The 14048-nt window shown below is 46.5% G+C and overlaps 1 protein-coding gene across 3 annotated transcripts in view; it reads right to left on the bottom strand.

The window, feature by feature from the left end:
• The window catches only part of COBL (cordon-bleu WH2 repeat protein), a 208224-nt gene that overhangs the window by 11718 nt on the left and 182458 nt on the right, over nt 1–14048 (bottom strand). For all 3 annotated transcript variants that reach the window (XM_012002084.1, XM_012002085.1, XM_012002086.1), the window contains 2 exons: nt 3903–4000; nt 762–2641 (listed from right to left, as the gene is read on the bottom strand). In XM_012002084.1, coding sequence (XP_011857474.1) covers nt 762–2641; nt 3903–4000 — 1978 coding nt within the window. The remainder of the gene's footprint in view (nt 1–761; nt 2642–3902; nt 4001–14048) is intronic.

The following is a 14048-nucleotide window of genomic DNA, read 5'->3' as shown; positions in this document are numbered from 1 at the left end:
TATCTGGGGTAGTTTCAGCGCATCTGGGGTAGTTTCAAACTGCCTCTGAATGGCAGATCATTCCTGTTATTCATCCTAGCGTTCCAGAGCTGATGTGTGTGTTTACATCTTGCAGACCCAGAAGAGAATCCATGGCCCCCACTAGCTAGTGCCTGACTTTGGACTAGGCCCCTTGGCCTCACTGTGCCTCAGTTTCCTCATCTGCAAAATGGAAGAAATATCTCCTTATTATCAGCATTGGTGTAGCATGCAAATGAGATAATACTTGTGGTATATTAAATGCCTAGACAGTGGGCAAGTCGTGTCCTAAAATTACTCCTGTGTTACTGAAGAATGACAGTTTGCTGCTGCTACTAATGCATATGGGAAAGAAGTGGCCCTGCCTGAACTTTCTCCCCCGTTTCATTGTTCAAGGATGAGCATACAGATGGTCCTGCCCCCCGCCCTCTCCACTCCTCTGGTCCTGTAGATGGACATCACCGGCTGTTACCTTTCCCACGGGGCAGCCAGGGGCCCGAAGTCAGTGTGGACTAGTCTCACACCCATCCATTTTGTCCCTTTAGTAGTTCAGTACAGATATCTGGAGGTAGGGAATTCTAGTTAAAATGAAACCTGTGTGGTAAGCCTCAGTGTTATCCTCATCCCGTCTCTCTCTCTCCTCTGCTTTATTCTGAGACTGAGACCCGTGCACTGAAGTGGGCAGGTGTGGAAGGCCTGCTCAAGACCTCTCTGCAGCCTGCCCTGGAGGCTGCCATCCTCACCTTGCGTAGCCTGTCCTTCCCTCCTGCAGAGTGGATGGCTTCCATCAGGGCAGAGTGCAGGGATGTGTCTTTTGGGACTGGTCTCTGGACAACAGGCTTGAATTTTTTCTTCGGCCCAAAAATACTAGGTGGCCAAATACTCTCTGTTTCATTTCCATCTGTAGAGAACATATTGGGCTTTTCCTCTCTTTCTAGGAGAATGTGGCTTTCTGTGCCAGACCCTTCTGTAGGATGGGAAGGCTCACCGCGGCCTGGGGCATGCACAGAGCCATTGGCCAGCTCCCTGCTGCAGGCCTGGGCATTGGACATGTGTGGAGGGGGTGGGTCTGTACCATCAGGTGCGTGTCTGGGTTCAGATGCTGAGTTGGCCTCCTGGTTACTTGTGCTTTGCTTTCCACTGAAACCACAGCTCTGTCCCACAGAAACACCATCCCTCTGGGAAGACTGAACCAGTGAAAAACAGGAGCTTCTGTGGATAGCAGCAGGTCCATCCTGAGTATACAACTTCCTGTGTGGGCTGCTGACCTCCCTGCTAGGAGGGGCTCCCACTGCTGAGTCTTCCCCATGGTTGTCAGGAGGAGTGACACAGGGCCGCTGGGCACCGTCCTTCCAACCTTGTGTCTCTGAGTGTGGGCTGGAGGTCCTGTCATCTTTCACAGTTACAGGTGGTGCAGCCAGCACTGGCACCCTGCCTGCATAACCCTTCTCGGCATGGCCGTGCGGCCTTACCACGTCAGCATGGACTTTCGGGGGTCCTATGCGCTTGGCAATGGCAGAGGCCACATACTGGCTGGATGTTCTTCTCTGAGGCTTGAGAAATGTGACTTCTGTGTTGTGAGCTGCTGGCACCTTCACGTGACGCATGCCCATGGTGGGGGGCTGGCTTCTCCCTTCCTCGAGGGGGTTCCGGCCCTCATGGTGGACAGACTGCTGCTGGGGCAATATTGGCTTGGGGTCTGCTTGGCGTCTGCTCTCTGGATGCTGCGTCTGGGTGTGCACAGGCGGGGAGGAGGGTCCCCTGGCAGAGTTCTCCGAGGGCCGACCCAGGTGCTTTTCCACAGAGTTGCACCTCCAGAACTCTTTGACTTTCCCAATGGGCTGAGATTCTGCTTCAGGCACAGACGAAGACAAGGAAATGATCCTGATGCCGGTGGTGTGAGGATTCACCAAGTTCCCCAGCTCGTCAATCTTAATGGCGCCGGTGGAGAGGGACACGTCTCTGTCGTAACATCGCATCTCTGACTTTGGAGGAATGATTTTATATGTTGTGAGGCCGTGCTTCAGTCTGTAGCTTCTCCCTGGGTTTTGGCCTCGTTGGTGCCATGATGCTGGTGCCAGGGCAGCGTTTTTATCATTGCCCTCCTTTTCATTCACTGATTGGAAATTCACTCTCTCTGTGACCTGAGTCCTCTCCCCGTCAGCACAGCCATGCACTTTGTCTTTCGCTTTTGCATTTAGGTTGTCTGTGTGAAGATTCGAAGCACAAGAAGTCACCCTGGGCGCCGTTTCCATTAGATTTCCATCTTTACAGATGTTGGATAAGGCCACACGGATTCCTTTTCCCATGTCATGGGAAGCGGGGTGCAGGGCAGGTACTTCCTCCCTTGCCTTTCCAGGGGGCTGGCTGTGCTCAGCCTGAAGTGGCGCCAGGGAGGCTCTCCTGCTGGTAACACCCTCCGAGTCGAAAGACCCAGCATTGTTGTTTCTATTGGAAAACAACCCCGAATCCACAGGATCATCTGAAACTTCCCCTATGAATGTTACTGGGATTGCATCTGTGTCGCCGTGAGGGACCATGGCATCCTGTGGGCAGTGGTTGGATGTACCATGGATGGAGCTGGTAAGGGAGCTGGTGTCGGTTTCATAGCTGTCTTCCATTTCTGCAAAGAGGGACAAACACAAATCACAGATGTTTCCCACGCCAATTACTTAGTGTAATTGCAGCCATGACTTTGATTTCCCTGAGGTTACTTTTGAATGCATTATTTACATACGTTTTAAAATGTTATTTGGGTTTGTAATCTACATAATATGCCTAGGGCCAGAATCTCAACTTTCATTACTCAGCACAGCTGTTTGCAGATCCATGATGTTTCAAGGCAAGGTATTCAGTTACAACGTGCTGCCAACATCCTTCACTCCTGGGCAACAGAGCGAGACTCCGTCTCAAAAAAAAAAAAAAAAAAAAAAATTGATTTCTAGATCCAAGCCTTTGGAAAAACTATCTCAACATAGAAACATGAAAGTGAGTTTTGGGTTTTGACCTCCATGTTTCTCATGTCCACTAGAAGCACAACAGAATCCAGAGGACCACGGGCTCTAGCTTTAACTTCTTAAGGAAGCAGATGACTAAGTCTTGAGTATCTCAGAATTACCATTGCTCTTCCAAGCACCAAACGATGCAACGGTCATGGGGTCAGAACCTGCGGGACACACTATGGCTGATTCAGATTTTTAGCTCTGTCAGCTATACATTCTCAGGACAGGAAACTGAAAAGTGAGTCAGACAAAAACAACTCGTCAGTTTTTCAGTCTGTTATCTTCTCTCTCTTTTTAAGGCATGATAAATATCTAATTTTTAGTTTATTTTCAACATATGCCTTGGAGAAAATAACATAGCTGCTTTGTTTGAAAGATTCCCTAGCTGTTTACTGCAATTATTTGCCATCTGCTTTGGCCTTCCAGTATTATTTCCCCAAAATATATCAATATAATAGCAGTGCCATGAGATGCTCCATTATAAATGGCTTCATTGTGGTCAAAAGGCTATTTCTCATTGAGATGCCATATATTAGCAAATCAAGAGAAGTCTTAATGAGGAAATCTGTTTATCTTTTGCACCACCCTTTTTATTCTTTAGCATGTGCAGCATACTTTTTAATGCGCAGAATTAGTATTATTCAGAGCACACTGTAAGCAGCTGTCTGGATGTTTCCAGGTACTGCTTGGCGGCCCAGATAAAAAGCAGTCTACTGGAAAACTGTGTGTGCCTCACATCCAGGCTTTCACCAAACTGGCCTGGAATTCCTTTTGAAGGCCGTTTCCTCACACAGATACATCAAAGTATGCTCAGAGGAAGTTACTGTTGGCACCTACTTTCAGGCAGCATAATATCAAAGTAGTAGATCAGGTGGTTCTTACCTTCCAGGTCTTCATCAAGTTCTGCAAGGGTTTTATGGAACTGTCCAGTAATTAATAGGTCGTCTTCATCATTTGAGGCTGTGGCAGCTTTTTCAGTTCTGGGGAAGACCAAAGAGAAAGGAGCACTCATTTCTCTTACTGTTGATTTAATGTACTCCTTTCCAGGAATATCTGAGGATAGAACAGCTCATACTCAAATTCAAGCAGTCACATACTCACTGTACTGCTGCTGTCGTCAGAACTACAGAGACGCAGATTGTTCATGGGTGTGTGTGTCCCCCGTGCGTGTGCACAGGTGTGTGTGGGATGCAGGTGCCATGTGTGCATGTGTGGAGTATATGTCTTGCATGTGGTATGCATGTGATATATGGTGTGTGTGTGGCCCCAAAGTGTTAAAAGTAACCAAACCACACACAGCTTTCATTCACTCTGCAGACTGAAGTCAAAGTTTTAATTCCACTGCACAAAAGACGGGTTCATGTGATCCAGGATTTGCTTGCATCTCTGCCTTGCACTATAGCAAGTTCCCTGCACCTGGCACCTGGCACCTGGCAAGAAGGAGTGAAGCCATCTGGAGGCCAAGTATGTGCACGTGGCTGGGGGCTGGTCCACCTCACCTCGACACTGCACAGCCTGGCTGTTCCTCGGCACTTGGGGATTTGAGTGCAGCATTGTTCGAGGTCCCAGTGATAAAGGCTACATACCTCTGGCGCAGGATCTGCCTGCTGTTAGGAGGCCCGTGGGGAGGGTTGTGCAGGGCTGCATGGAGGAGGGTTCCCAGAAGTCCCACCAACTTCATAAGCTCAGCCTCCATTTGTGTCCACCCTAGCAGTGGCCCAACCTGCCATACTCAGAAAACGAGAAATTTCACTCCCCAACTATAAATGACTTTTACAGACTCTATGTTTACTTTGGCTTAATTTCTACCCTGGGTGGGTGACAGGGAGCCTGATAATGCCACTTGCAGGGGCAGGGCTTGAGGGCTTGATAATGCCCATTGAAGAGCTGTACTCCCTGGGATCTTGAACCGGGACATAAAGACAATGAGGATGGCCAAAAAACCTCACAGCAACAGTAACAGGAATAACCGCTCCACCCTTGACCCTGCAAGCTCCTTCCCAAGGTCCCCTCTCAGACTCAACAGGAGGAAGCTCCTAGCAGCGTGAGGCCTGCCTGCATGCCTTTGTGCCAGCCCCTGAACACAGCTCTTTTGCACCAATTATCTTATTAGAACCCTCATAGACAGTTTTTCAGGTAGGTAGTGTTGCTGTCACTGTTGTACAGAGATGAAACTATGTAGAGAGAGACTACAGAGCTGCCCAGGTCACACGGGCATCCAGAACCAGGCCTCCTGCCCCAAAGCCCAGGAACGACCAGCTGCATCTGGGGCCACAACACATAATAATGTGGCCCCTGTGGCACGGGGCAGCCAGGAAGATGTCAACCCGTCTGCTCAGAGAGCCGGATCTGGCTTTATTTGCGTCACAGGGACAATGGCATCTGTGAGACAACTGCTGCCAAAACAATTTAAAAACTGTCTTTGCAAGGGCTCTTGCCTCTATTTTCCTATTGTGCAGAAAATACAGAGACATGTCTATGGCAATTGTCTATCTTCAGTGAAAGCTGAAGGTTTGTTTTCCGCTGATTGTTAAAAATTGAGGACCAATTTCCATCATTGCTAATCAGGCCCAGATAATGATGCATGAAATAAGCTTTGCACAACCCTCACGTAGCAAAGTTTTTATTCTGATAAATGAGTCTTTCTTATTTGGTGACTATGTCCATTTGGGAGCCAGGAAGTGGCTTCCAGATTAGACTCAGCTAATGTCCTCTGACAAGCTACACAAAGGGGGCTGGTTGGAGATGTGTGTGCATGTGGACCCATTAATAAGGACCACAAGAGGTGCATGACTGTCTTCCCTATTACTTTTGCCACGGACTTTAATTATTTGAATGCACTTTACTAAAGCTGTGCTTTTCTCTTTCATGAAATGTGATGGTTTAAATATATTTAAATTTTTAATAAAATATATGGCAGAGAAAAATGGAAATTGCTATATAAAAGAGCAATCTGAAATGGAAAATAGATTTAAATGCTTGGAAAGATGGAAAACTTTTTAAATGCTTGCTCTTAGTTTAGGATGCTTAAAGCCCAGCCAAACAAAATTACAGACATACTTTTACTTCAAAGTATTTGCCTTTATTTTAAAGTATGCTTGACCACGTCACTCACTATGAGAATGGAACATAATGATATCACATAATGCTATCAATAAGAATTAAAAAAAAAGTAAGATAAAAACTCCACTGATTCTACCATTTTGCAAAATAGCAAAACAAAACAAAACAAAACCCACCCCAAGCTGTTGAAGATGTGATGAAATCTGAGAGACCCACACTTGTTGCTACAGGTTTTAACTGGAAAGCAATGTGGAAATACATATCAAAAAACACACAAACAAAAATCACTTTATCTTTGTAAGAACTTTGGCCCATTAATCTCTCTTTTAATAATATACCTTAAGGAAACCCAATAGAAGGAAAAATACAAATACAACAATGTTCATGTTAGAATTCTAGAATGTCCAGCAGTAGGCAGTTACCTAAATTATTACATATACATTTCAAAGGACATTAAAATCAGTAAATATGATGATGTCTATGTAGAAACACAGATCCATGCTTATGTTAGCATGTTATGTGAAGAAATCAGCACACACATATATAGAAACATTGTGATAATATAAAAATAGCAAATACCTTTGGACAAGGGGGAGACAGAAATCTAGACAAGAAACCAACCAGCGTGACTTAAGGAAAAGGTTGAATTAGGATGAATATTTTGCCTTTTTTCTTTAGAACTGTGCTTGGTTGAGTTCAAAGCAGCTTGAGTGATAGAGTAAATTTTTAGCCAGCAAAATTTAAAAGGATAATTTTGTCCTTTAGTGAACAAGAATTCTTTCCTGCAAAAGAGTTTGCATTCTCCTTACACTGCACACAGTTAAGTACTTTATTTTATTACTGAGTGCCTAGCAATCCTAGTGTGTGGCTGTCAGCCTGAAACTGTAACAGAGAGGATGCACAAGGTCTGAACAGTCTCAGCCCTTCAACACCTTCCTCCTCCCAGGCTCTGGGCTCCCTGCCCTTTAGAAACAACAGGAGCCCAGTTCCAGGCGCTTGGAGCTGCTTCTCAGCTGGTTTCTCCCCTATCCACCAGTTACAGCTGCCTTTCTGGAGTCTGGGGACCCTGTGCTCAGCCCTAGTCCTTCATCCCTGTGTTCTTTCCTGTCCAGCTCCCTCCCACCATCGGCCTCACTTGACACTCTAGGGGTTGCCCTGGATGCTGCTGCTTGGTTCCAGGCTCTGCTGGTACCCTGCATCCCACCTCTGTTCCAGCTTTGCTCCCCGACACTTCAGTGTGGGGCTGGCTCCTTGGGGCCCTGCTTGCCCTGAAAAGAAAGAGTGGACATGAGCTAGGAGCTTTCAGCCTGTGTGCACTGTGGAGTGAGGGAAGGTCTGGCCACCAGGCAGCCAAGGACCTTGTTTGGTGTTTCTCCTGAGGCTGCCAAGCTCTTGGCATCTCTGAGAGAAGAAAGAGGAGCAGCCTGCTCTTCTCTTGATGCAATACAGGGCGGCTGCGTTCTGAGCATGTATGAATGGATTATCTAGCAAAAGCCAGAGCCAATGGCAATGTAGTGATTTTATTTTCCAGTGTAAAAAAGCAGGAGGGAGAGACAGCAGTATTTTCCTTCCTTACTAGCTCCCATCTACTTCTCTCCAAAGGGTTACTAATGGATTATAAACATTCCTCTCTCTTTGCAAAATCACCAGATTTATGCCCTTAGTCACTGGGCTTGGAGGCCAGCTCTGTGTGGGCTTAGCAGGGGAGCCCTAGGTATGTGGCCCTGAAGAGTTAGCAGTCAGCAAGAAACATCAGCCTCTGTTAGCTTAAAGTAAACCTGCCCAGATGCTTTCTTCCCGGGCTTCCTTTCCCCACAACACATACCCCAATCTTTAGACACGTTCCTTATTGACAGTTTGTTCTGGCTTAAGACCAAGAAAATAAAATGCAAACAAACACAGGGCAGACATTTTGATACCAGGCTGCATGTGTTGAGTAAGTATTGCAGAGTTATTTTCTTACACAGAGTTGGGGACTCTGCAGGGAACATGAGTGTTTAGACTATTACGGCATGTGATATGGGGAATACAGCTCAGCACCGGCAAGTTTCAAACCCGAGTCTGCCCAAGAAGTGGACCTGCGTCCTTGGGCCCAGCCTCTTGGGGTGGTCGGAGGGTGGCAGGCTGACCGATCCACCCAGCCGGGTGTGTGCAGGGCTTGCTGAGCCTCTGCATTCACACCTCAGCCTCCAGCAAAAACAAGAACTAGGGGCAGTCACATTCAGTTAGTGCCAGGAGCCAAAATCGCTTTTTGATTTGTTGTTTTCATTTGCTGTGAGTGAGAATGGGCTGAATCTGACCAATCTGAAATGTACAAGATGGGTTCATCGCACATGAGGTCACTTTTTCTTTTTGATGAGGCTAGAAGAGTTTCCTTAAGCAATTTAGTACAATGGCAGAATTAATGAAATAAAAACAAGTCTGAGAGGAGAAAGACGTTGCTTTTAGGTAGCAATCCAATTTGCTAATGACAACCAAACCAACCCCTGTGATTTCAAAATGATTACTTGATAAACTAAAGGCAAGAAGCCTGGGAAAATATGCAGTTGATGATGGTCATATGTGCTTAACCTCCCCCCTCCATTTGTAAATGTTCCTGTATTACCAAAGCTTCAGAGTCCTGGAACAATGGTGCCCAATACAACATAAGCCACATGTATAATTTAAAATCTTTTTATAATAATATTTAAAATGGGCCGGGCACGGTGGCTCAAGTCTGTAATCCCAGCACTTTGGGAGGCCGAGACGGGCGGATCACGAGGTCAGGAGATCGAGACTATCCTGGCTAATACAGTGAAACCCCGTCTCTACTAAAAAATACAAAAAAACTAGCCGGGCGAGGTGGTGGGCGCCTGTAGTCCCAGCTACTCGGGAGGCTGAGGCAGGAGAATGGTGTAAACCCGGGAGGCAGAGCTTGCAGTGAGCTGAGATCCGGCCACTGCACTCCAGCCTGGGCAACACAGTGAGACTCCATCTCAAAAAAAAAAATAATAATAATAATATTTAAAATGTATAAAGAAATAGGTAGAATTAATTTTAATACTCTAGTGATTTCTGCAAATAATTAATATAAAATTATTTTATTTCTGTACCAGATTTGATGTATATTTTACACTTACAGCACATGTCAATTTGGATCAGACACTTGGCAAGCACTCAGCAGCCACACACATACTGGACGGTGCAGCTCTCCAAGGTCTCACACGTGTTTTAAACAGTCCTTTGTAAATGCAGTGACAAAGTTTCAGGGTTCTAGAAGGGGTCTGGAGTGTAGAAAATGTTTCTAAATTATCCAGTAGTCACAAAGTTGTTATGCAACCCTCTCTGTATCTGAGGAAAGGGGGATTGGTTCTAGGATCCCCCATAGATACCAAATTCTGTGGATGCTCAACTCCTTTGTATAAAATGGCATAGTAGCTCGGTGCAGTGGCTCATGCCTGTAATCGCAGCATTTTGGGAGGCCAAAGTGGGCAGATCTCTTCAGGTCAGGAGTCTGAGACCAGTCTAGCCAACAGGGATAAACCCCGTCTTTACTAAAAGTACAAAAATTAGCATGGTGGCATGCACCTGTAATCCCAGCTACTTGGGAAGCTGGGGCAGGAGAATCGCCTGAACCCAGGAGGGGGAGGATGCAGTGAGCCAAGATCACACCACTGCACTATAGCCTGGGTGACAGAGTGAGACTCCATCTCAAAAAAAAATAAAAGGCATAATATTTGCACATAATCTATGCACTCTCACATAGTCATGAGCTGCATACTCACCTTTCAGTCAACAATGAAGTTTCAAGGTTCTAGGTGGTGCCAAATGTTTCTAAATGCTCCTGTGTCACAAAGTTTCTGCACCCACCAGGTTTCAGAGGTTGGTTGGTGTGATCTGGGTCCCTCTGCACCTCTCAGCACAGGCCCTCAGTCCCATAAGGCTCCTTATAGCCACAAGCCTGCAGGTAATGGCACAGCTCCTCATAAAGCGCTTCTGCAGCCATCATCCCCAGCATGCACCGAAAAGTGGGGGCTGAGAAGGAATGTACAGGCTTCCAGGTTGAAATGGGACATCAGGCACTCCAGGGAGGCTCCCTTCAACTGGAGAAGCTACGCTCTCTACCTTTGGTGGCTCTGCACATGATTACGGTTTGGCCTTACCGTTTAAAAAAAAAAAAGAAAAAAAAAAGCCTGACACCCACTTATTCAATCTCTGTCTTTCACTCCTCACAGCATTCCTGTGGAATTGATGTTCCCAAAAGGAACCCTAGAACTCAGATTTTCACAATAATTATACACAGTTAGATACTGCCTGATTACAGCAAGGTTGCTTTCAGAATTCAAGAGTTTATAATCAGTGCTAGTTCCACTGTTCCTTCCCTGCAGGTAGGAGGAGATAACAGTCTCCTCTATTTCCCCATCCATCTCTCTCTCTGTTTCTCCCTCTCTCTCATGTATATACACACATATATATACACACAAATACATACACACACATATATATACACAAATACATGCACACATATGCATGCACACATATATATGTGTCTATTTATCTTTTTCAAACACGTTATAAATAAAGAGGAAGATGATCAGAGCTAGATACAAGTTACAAAGATTACCTAACAAATCAAATTTCTCCCCTTCCTCAGTCAGTTGTACATAACAATACCTGCAACAATAATACCAGGTACCAATCGTTGAAGGCTAGCAATGTATCAGGCACTATTGTAAGCGGAGGTAGTGCATATCTCAATTTTACTGACCAGGAAACTGAACCAAGAGGTGAAGCCACTGGGCAAACCACTGCCAGCCATGGGCAGTTCCTTCCCTAAGCAGTCTAAATGCAGACTCTTCAATCTTCACATTAAGTGACTCTTTAAGTATTAGGAGCATTGGCTGGGGTCATACATAAGGGACAGATGCCTGTTATAAGAGTCTGTGGGTCCATGTAGTCCATGGCAGAGCTATGTGTGAGGCACACAGGACCTTCCCTGAGGGCCATGCCCAGGTGTCCCCAGAATGAAATGCAACCACCACATTTCTGTTATTCCTGTTCAGCTTTTGGGCTGAGGGAGTTTCTTCATTGGCTGTACTATGTTGAGAGGAAGACTCTGGGAGTCTGATTTTCCCTTTACAAGGTCAAATTTCAACTGAGATTTATTTTGCAGTGAAAAATTATAATCGGATACAATCAAATGACGTGAAAAACACATTCTTTTCAAATTGCAGCAGCACATGTAATATATTCCAATTATCATTATTATTTTTTGAGATGGAGTTTTGCTCTTGTCACCCAGGCTGGAATGCAGTGGTGTGATCTCAGCTTACTGCAACCTCTGCCTCGTGGGTTCAAGTGATTCTCTTGCCTCAGCCTCCCTAGTGGCTGGGATTACAGGCATCCGCCAGCATGCTTGGCTATTTTTTGTAATTTTAGTAGAGATGGGGTTTCACCACATTGGCCAGGCTGGTCTTGAACTCCTGACCTTAGGTGATCCGCCTGCCTCAGCCTCCCAAAGTGCTGGGAGTACAGGCGTGAGCCAACGCGCAACATATTCCAATTATTACCAAGCATTCACACTTGCTCTTCTTAGAAGCATGGTATTCCTTAGGCTCTTCAATTTAATGCCTTGGCTCCAAGGACACCAAATGGAGCCCACCAATGCTGCCACGTATGAAGCAAGGGCTGCAGCAGCAGCGAGGCCAGTCGAGCCCCTAAATACAACTGCACACAACCCAAGCAGTGAAGATGCCACTGAACCAGGACAGTTTTTAGCTGTGGCCAGCCCAATATGGCTCTCTCCTTGGACAGGTGGCAGAGCTCTTGAGGAAATGGTGTTTGCCTTCAGCTTGTCAATGTGTGAACCCACGCATCCCTAGCCAAAGGAGTCTGGATGATTTTGACCTTCGTAGGGTGCAGAGAAAGGAGAAATAGCTAAGAAAACTAGAACATAGCGATGTAGACCTTACACACTTGGGTCTTCCCAGGTGATGAAGGGTCTTAAGGCTGTTCCCAGTGTTTAGTGAATACCCAAATAACAGAGGGGTGGCAACAGAAGACACCACTTTGGCCAAGTTGATAAACCATGAGCAATCCTCGTTTTCCTGATGACTGGGACTACAGCAGAGATTTTCTGCAGGCTGAAGATGTCTGGGGCTATCAGGGACAGCTTCACAACCTATCCAACTCCACTCCCAGCCTAGAGGCCTGGCCTTGCCAGCCAGACAGAAGGTGACTTCGGCTTTGCCTGAGCCCCTAAGGCCTGGCATTCAGAGGGGATGGAGAGGGCTCATGTCACAGCCATGTCCGACATCTTCATCGTTTGCCATGTAAGATGAACACGGGTTCTGGGAGCACAAATGGGCAGCTCAGGATGAGTTGCAGAAACCAGGTATGGGAGTCATCCAGGGTAGGGCCAGGAGGCTGGGCTCGGGGATCAGGCACAGGGCACCGGGAATGGTGGTCATGCCCTCTCTGGGCAGCCTCCTCTTGATCAAGGTTGGGTATGTGTTTCAGGGCACAATGAAAGAGGCGCTTGAGGTGCCAACTAAGGACGCTCTGCCAGGCTTTTGCTCACACTGCCTGTCAGAAAACCTCCTCTTTGCTATTGTTTCTCTTGACCGCCAGAGTCTGAACATGGACGCTGCTGTTTAGTGTTCTGATACGGTTCTTCTGTGCAGGTGGCCGAGGTGAGGGCCACACCCCTGTGAACAGTGGTGGTTTCTGTGCTCTCACGAGCTCACCTTGAGTCTGGGCTGTCAGCCCCGAGGCATGGGTCCTCACTGTAGGGATCGTGACCACCCGACCGGTCTGCTCCATCGGGCCACACCTGAGTTCTGCTGCCGGGGCAGTCCCCGCCAGCTCTGCCTTTGCCACCCCTGTGCTGCCTTGGCTTTCGACGGGGTTCACTCCAGATGAGAATGCCGAGCCTGTCCCTGGAACACACTATTTTCATCAAAAGAGGAAGATTCTCTCTTCATTCCCAACTTTATGTGTGAATCGATATTTTTCAAGCACAGGAAATACCTGAGTAGCTGCAACTATATTCCAAAGTTGGGGAATAGGCAAGGAAAGTAATCTTGTTTGTCCCAAAAAGAAGTGGAACAATCGATGCAGCCTTCAGTCTTTAGAAGGGTGTAAGTCTGGGAACAGGCCACATCCAACTTGCATATGTGTTCCGTTTCACCCTGAGTGCTTGAATTGGTTGCCAACATTTACAATTTGGGAGACGTTACATAAAAATCCAGATTTCTGGCTTCTCTTCAAAAACTGGCCACACTGGGTCTGTAACCCACAGGGTGACAGTTGGACAGAGGGAGCAGGGCTGCTCTCTTTAGAGAAAGCATGTGTTTTCCACACTGCCTGTGGTCTCTCATCTGCTGAACCTCCCTCAACCTTGCCTAACCACTGCCTTGCCTCTAAGGCATCCATATTTGCAACCCTTGCATTGCATGGGAGGCACCGCTTTGAAGTAATCCTGAAATTTATTGAAAATCATGTATTTGGGAAAAAATGTGATATACCATGCTGAAATCTCTGAATATGTCTAATTTGTCAGTTGAGATAATTCCTGTAAAAAAACCCAAAAAACCTCAAAATGGTACCCAAAAAACTAGATTCATTCTATGAAATCCCCCCTACCCTCCAAAAACAAAAAACAAAAAGACTAGAGTCATTCCATGCAAGGGCAGAGTCAATCCCAACTCTTGGGCAAATAACCCAGCATCACAGCCAGGGCTAAGGGGCTCAGACAGCATCTTCATCCTCATCTGACTGATGAGCTGATCACAACCCGGTGAAGGAAAGTGATTGCCCAGGGCAATTCAATGGTGCCCCCGTTTCCTAAACTAAGGGCAATAGTTCTGACAATGGGTACTACTTATTATATATGCAACGTGCATGGTATCATCTGTGCTGGGCTTTTCACAGGCTCATGACAACTCTGATAGATAGGTGGCATATCCGTACTGTGTATGATCAAAA

The sequence above is a fragment of the Mandrillus leucophaeus genome, unplaced genomic scaffold (genome assembly GCF_000951045.1).
Source record: "Mandrillus leucophaeus isolate KB7577 unplaced genomic scaffold, Mleu.le_1.0 Scaffold678, whole genome shotgun sequence".
Taxonomy (NCBI): Eukaryota; Metazoa; Chordata; class Mammalia; order Primates; family Cercopithecidae; genus Mandrillus; species Mandrillus leucophaeus.
The sequence above is the reverse complement of the archived record's forward strand: the minus strand, read 5'-3'. Positions and strand labels throughout refer to the sequence as shown.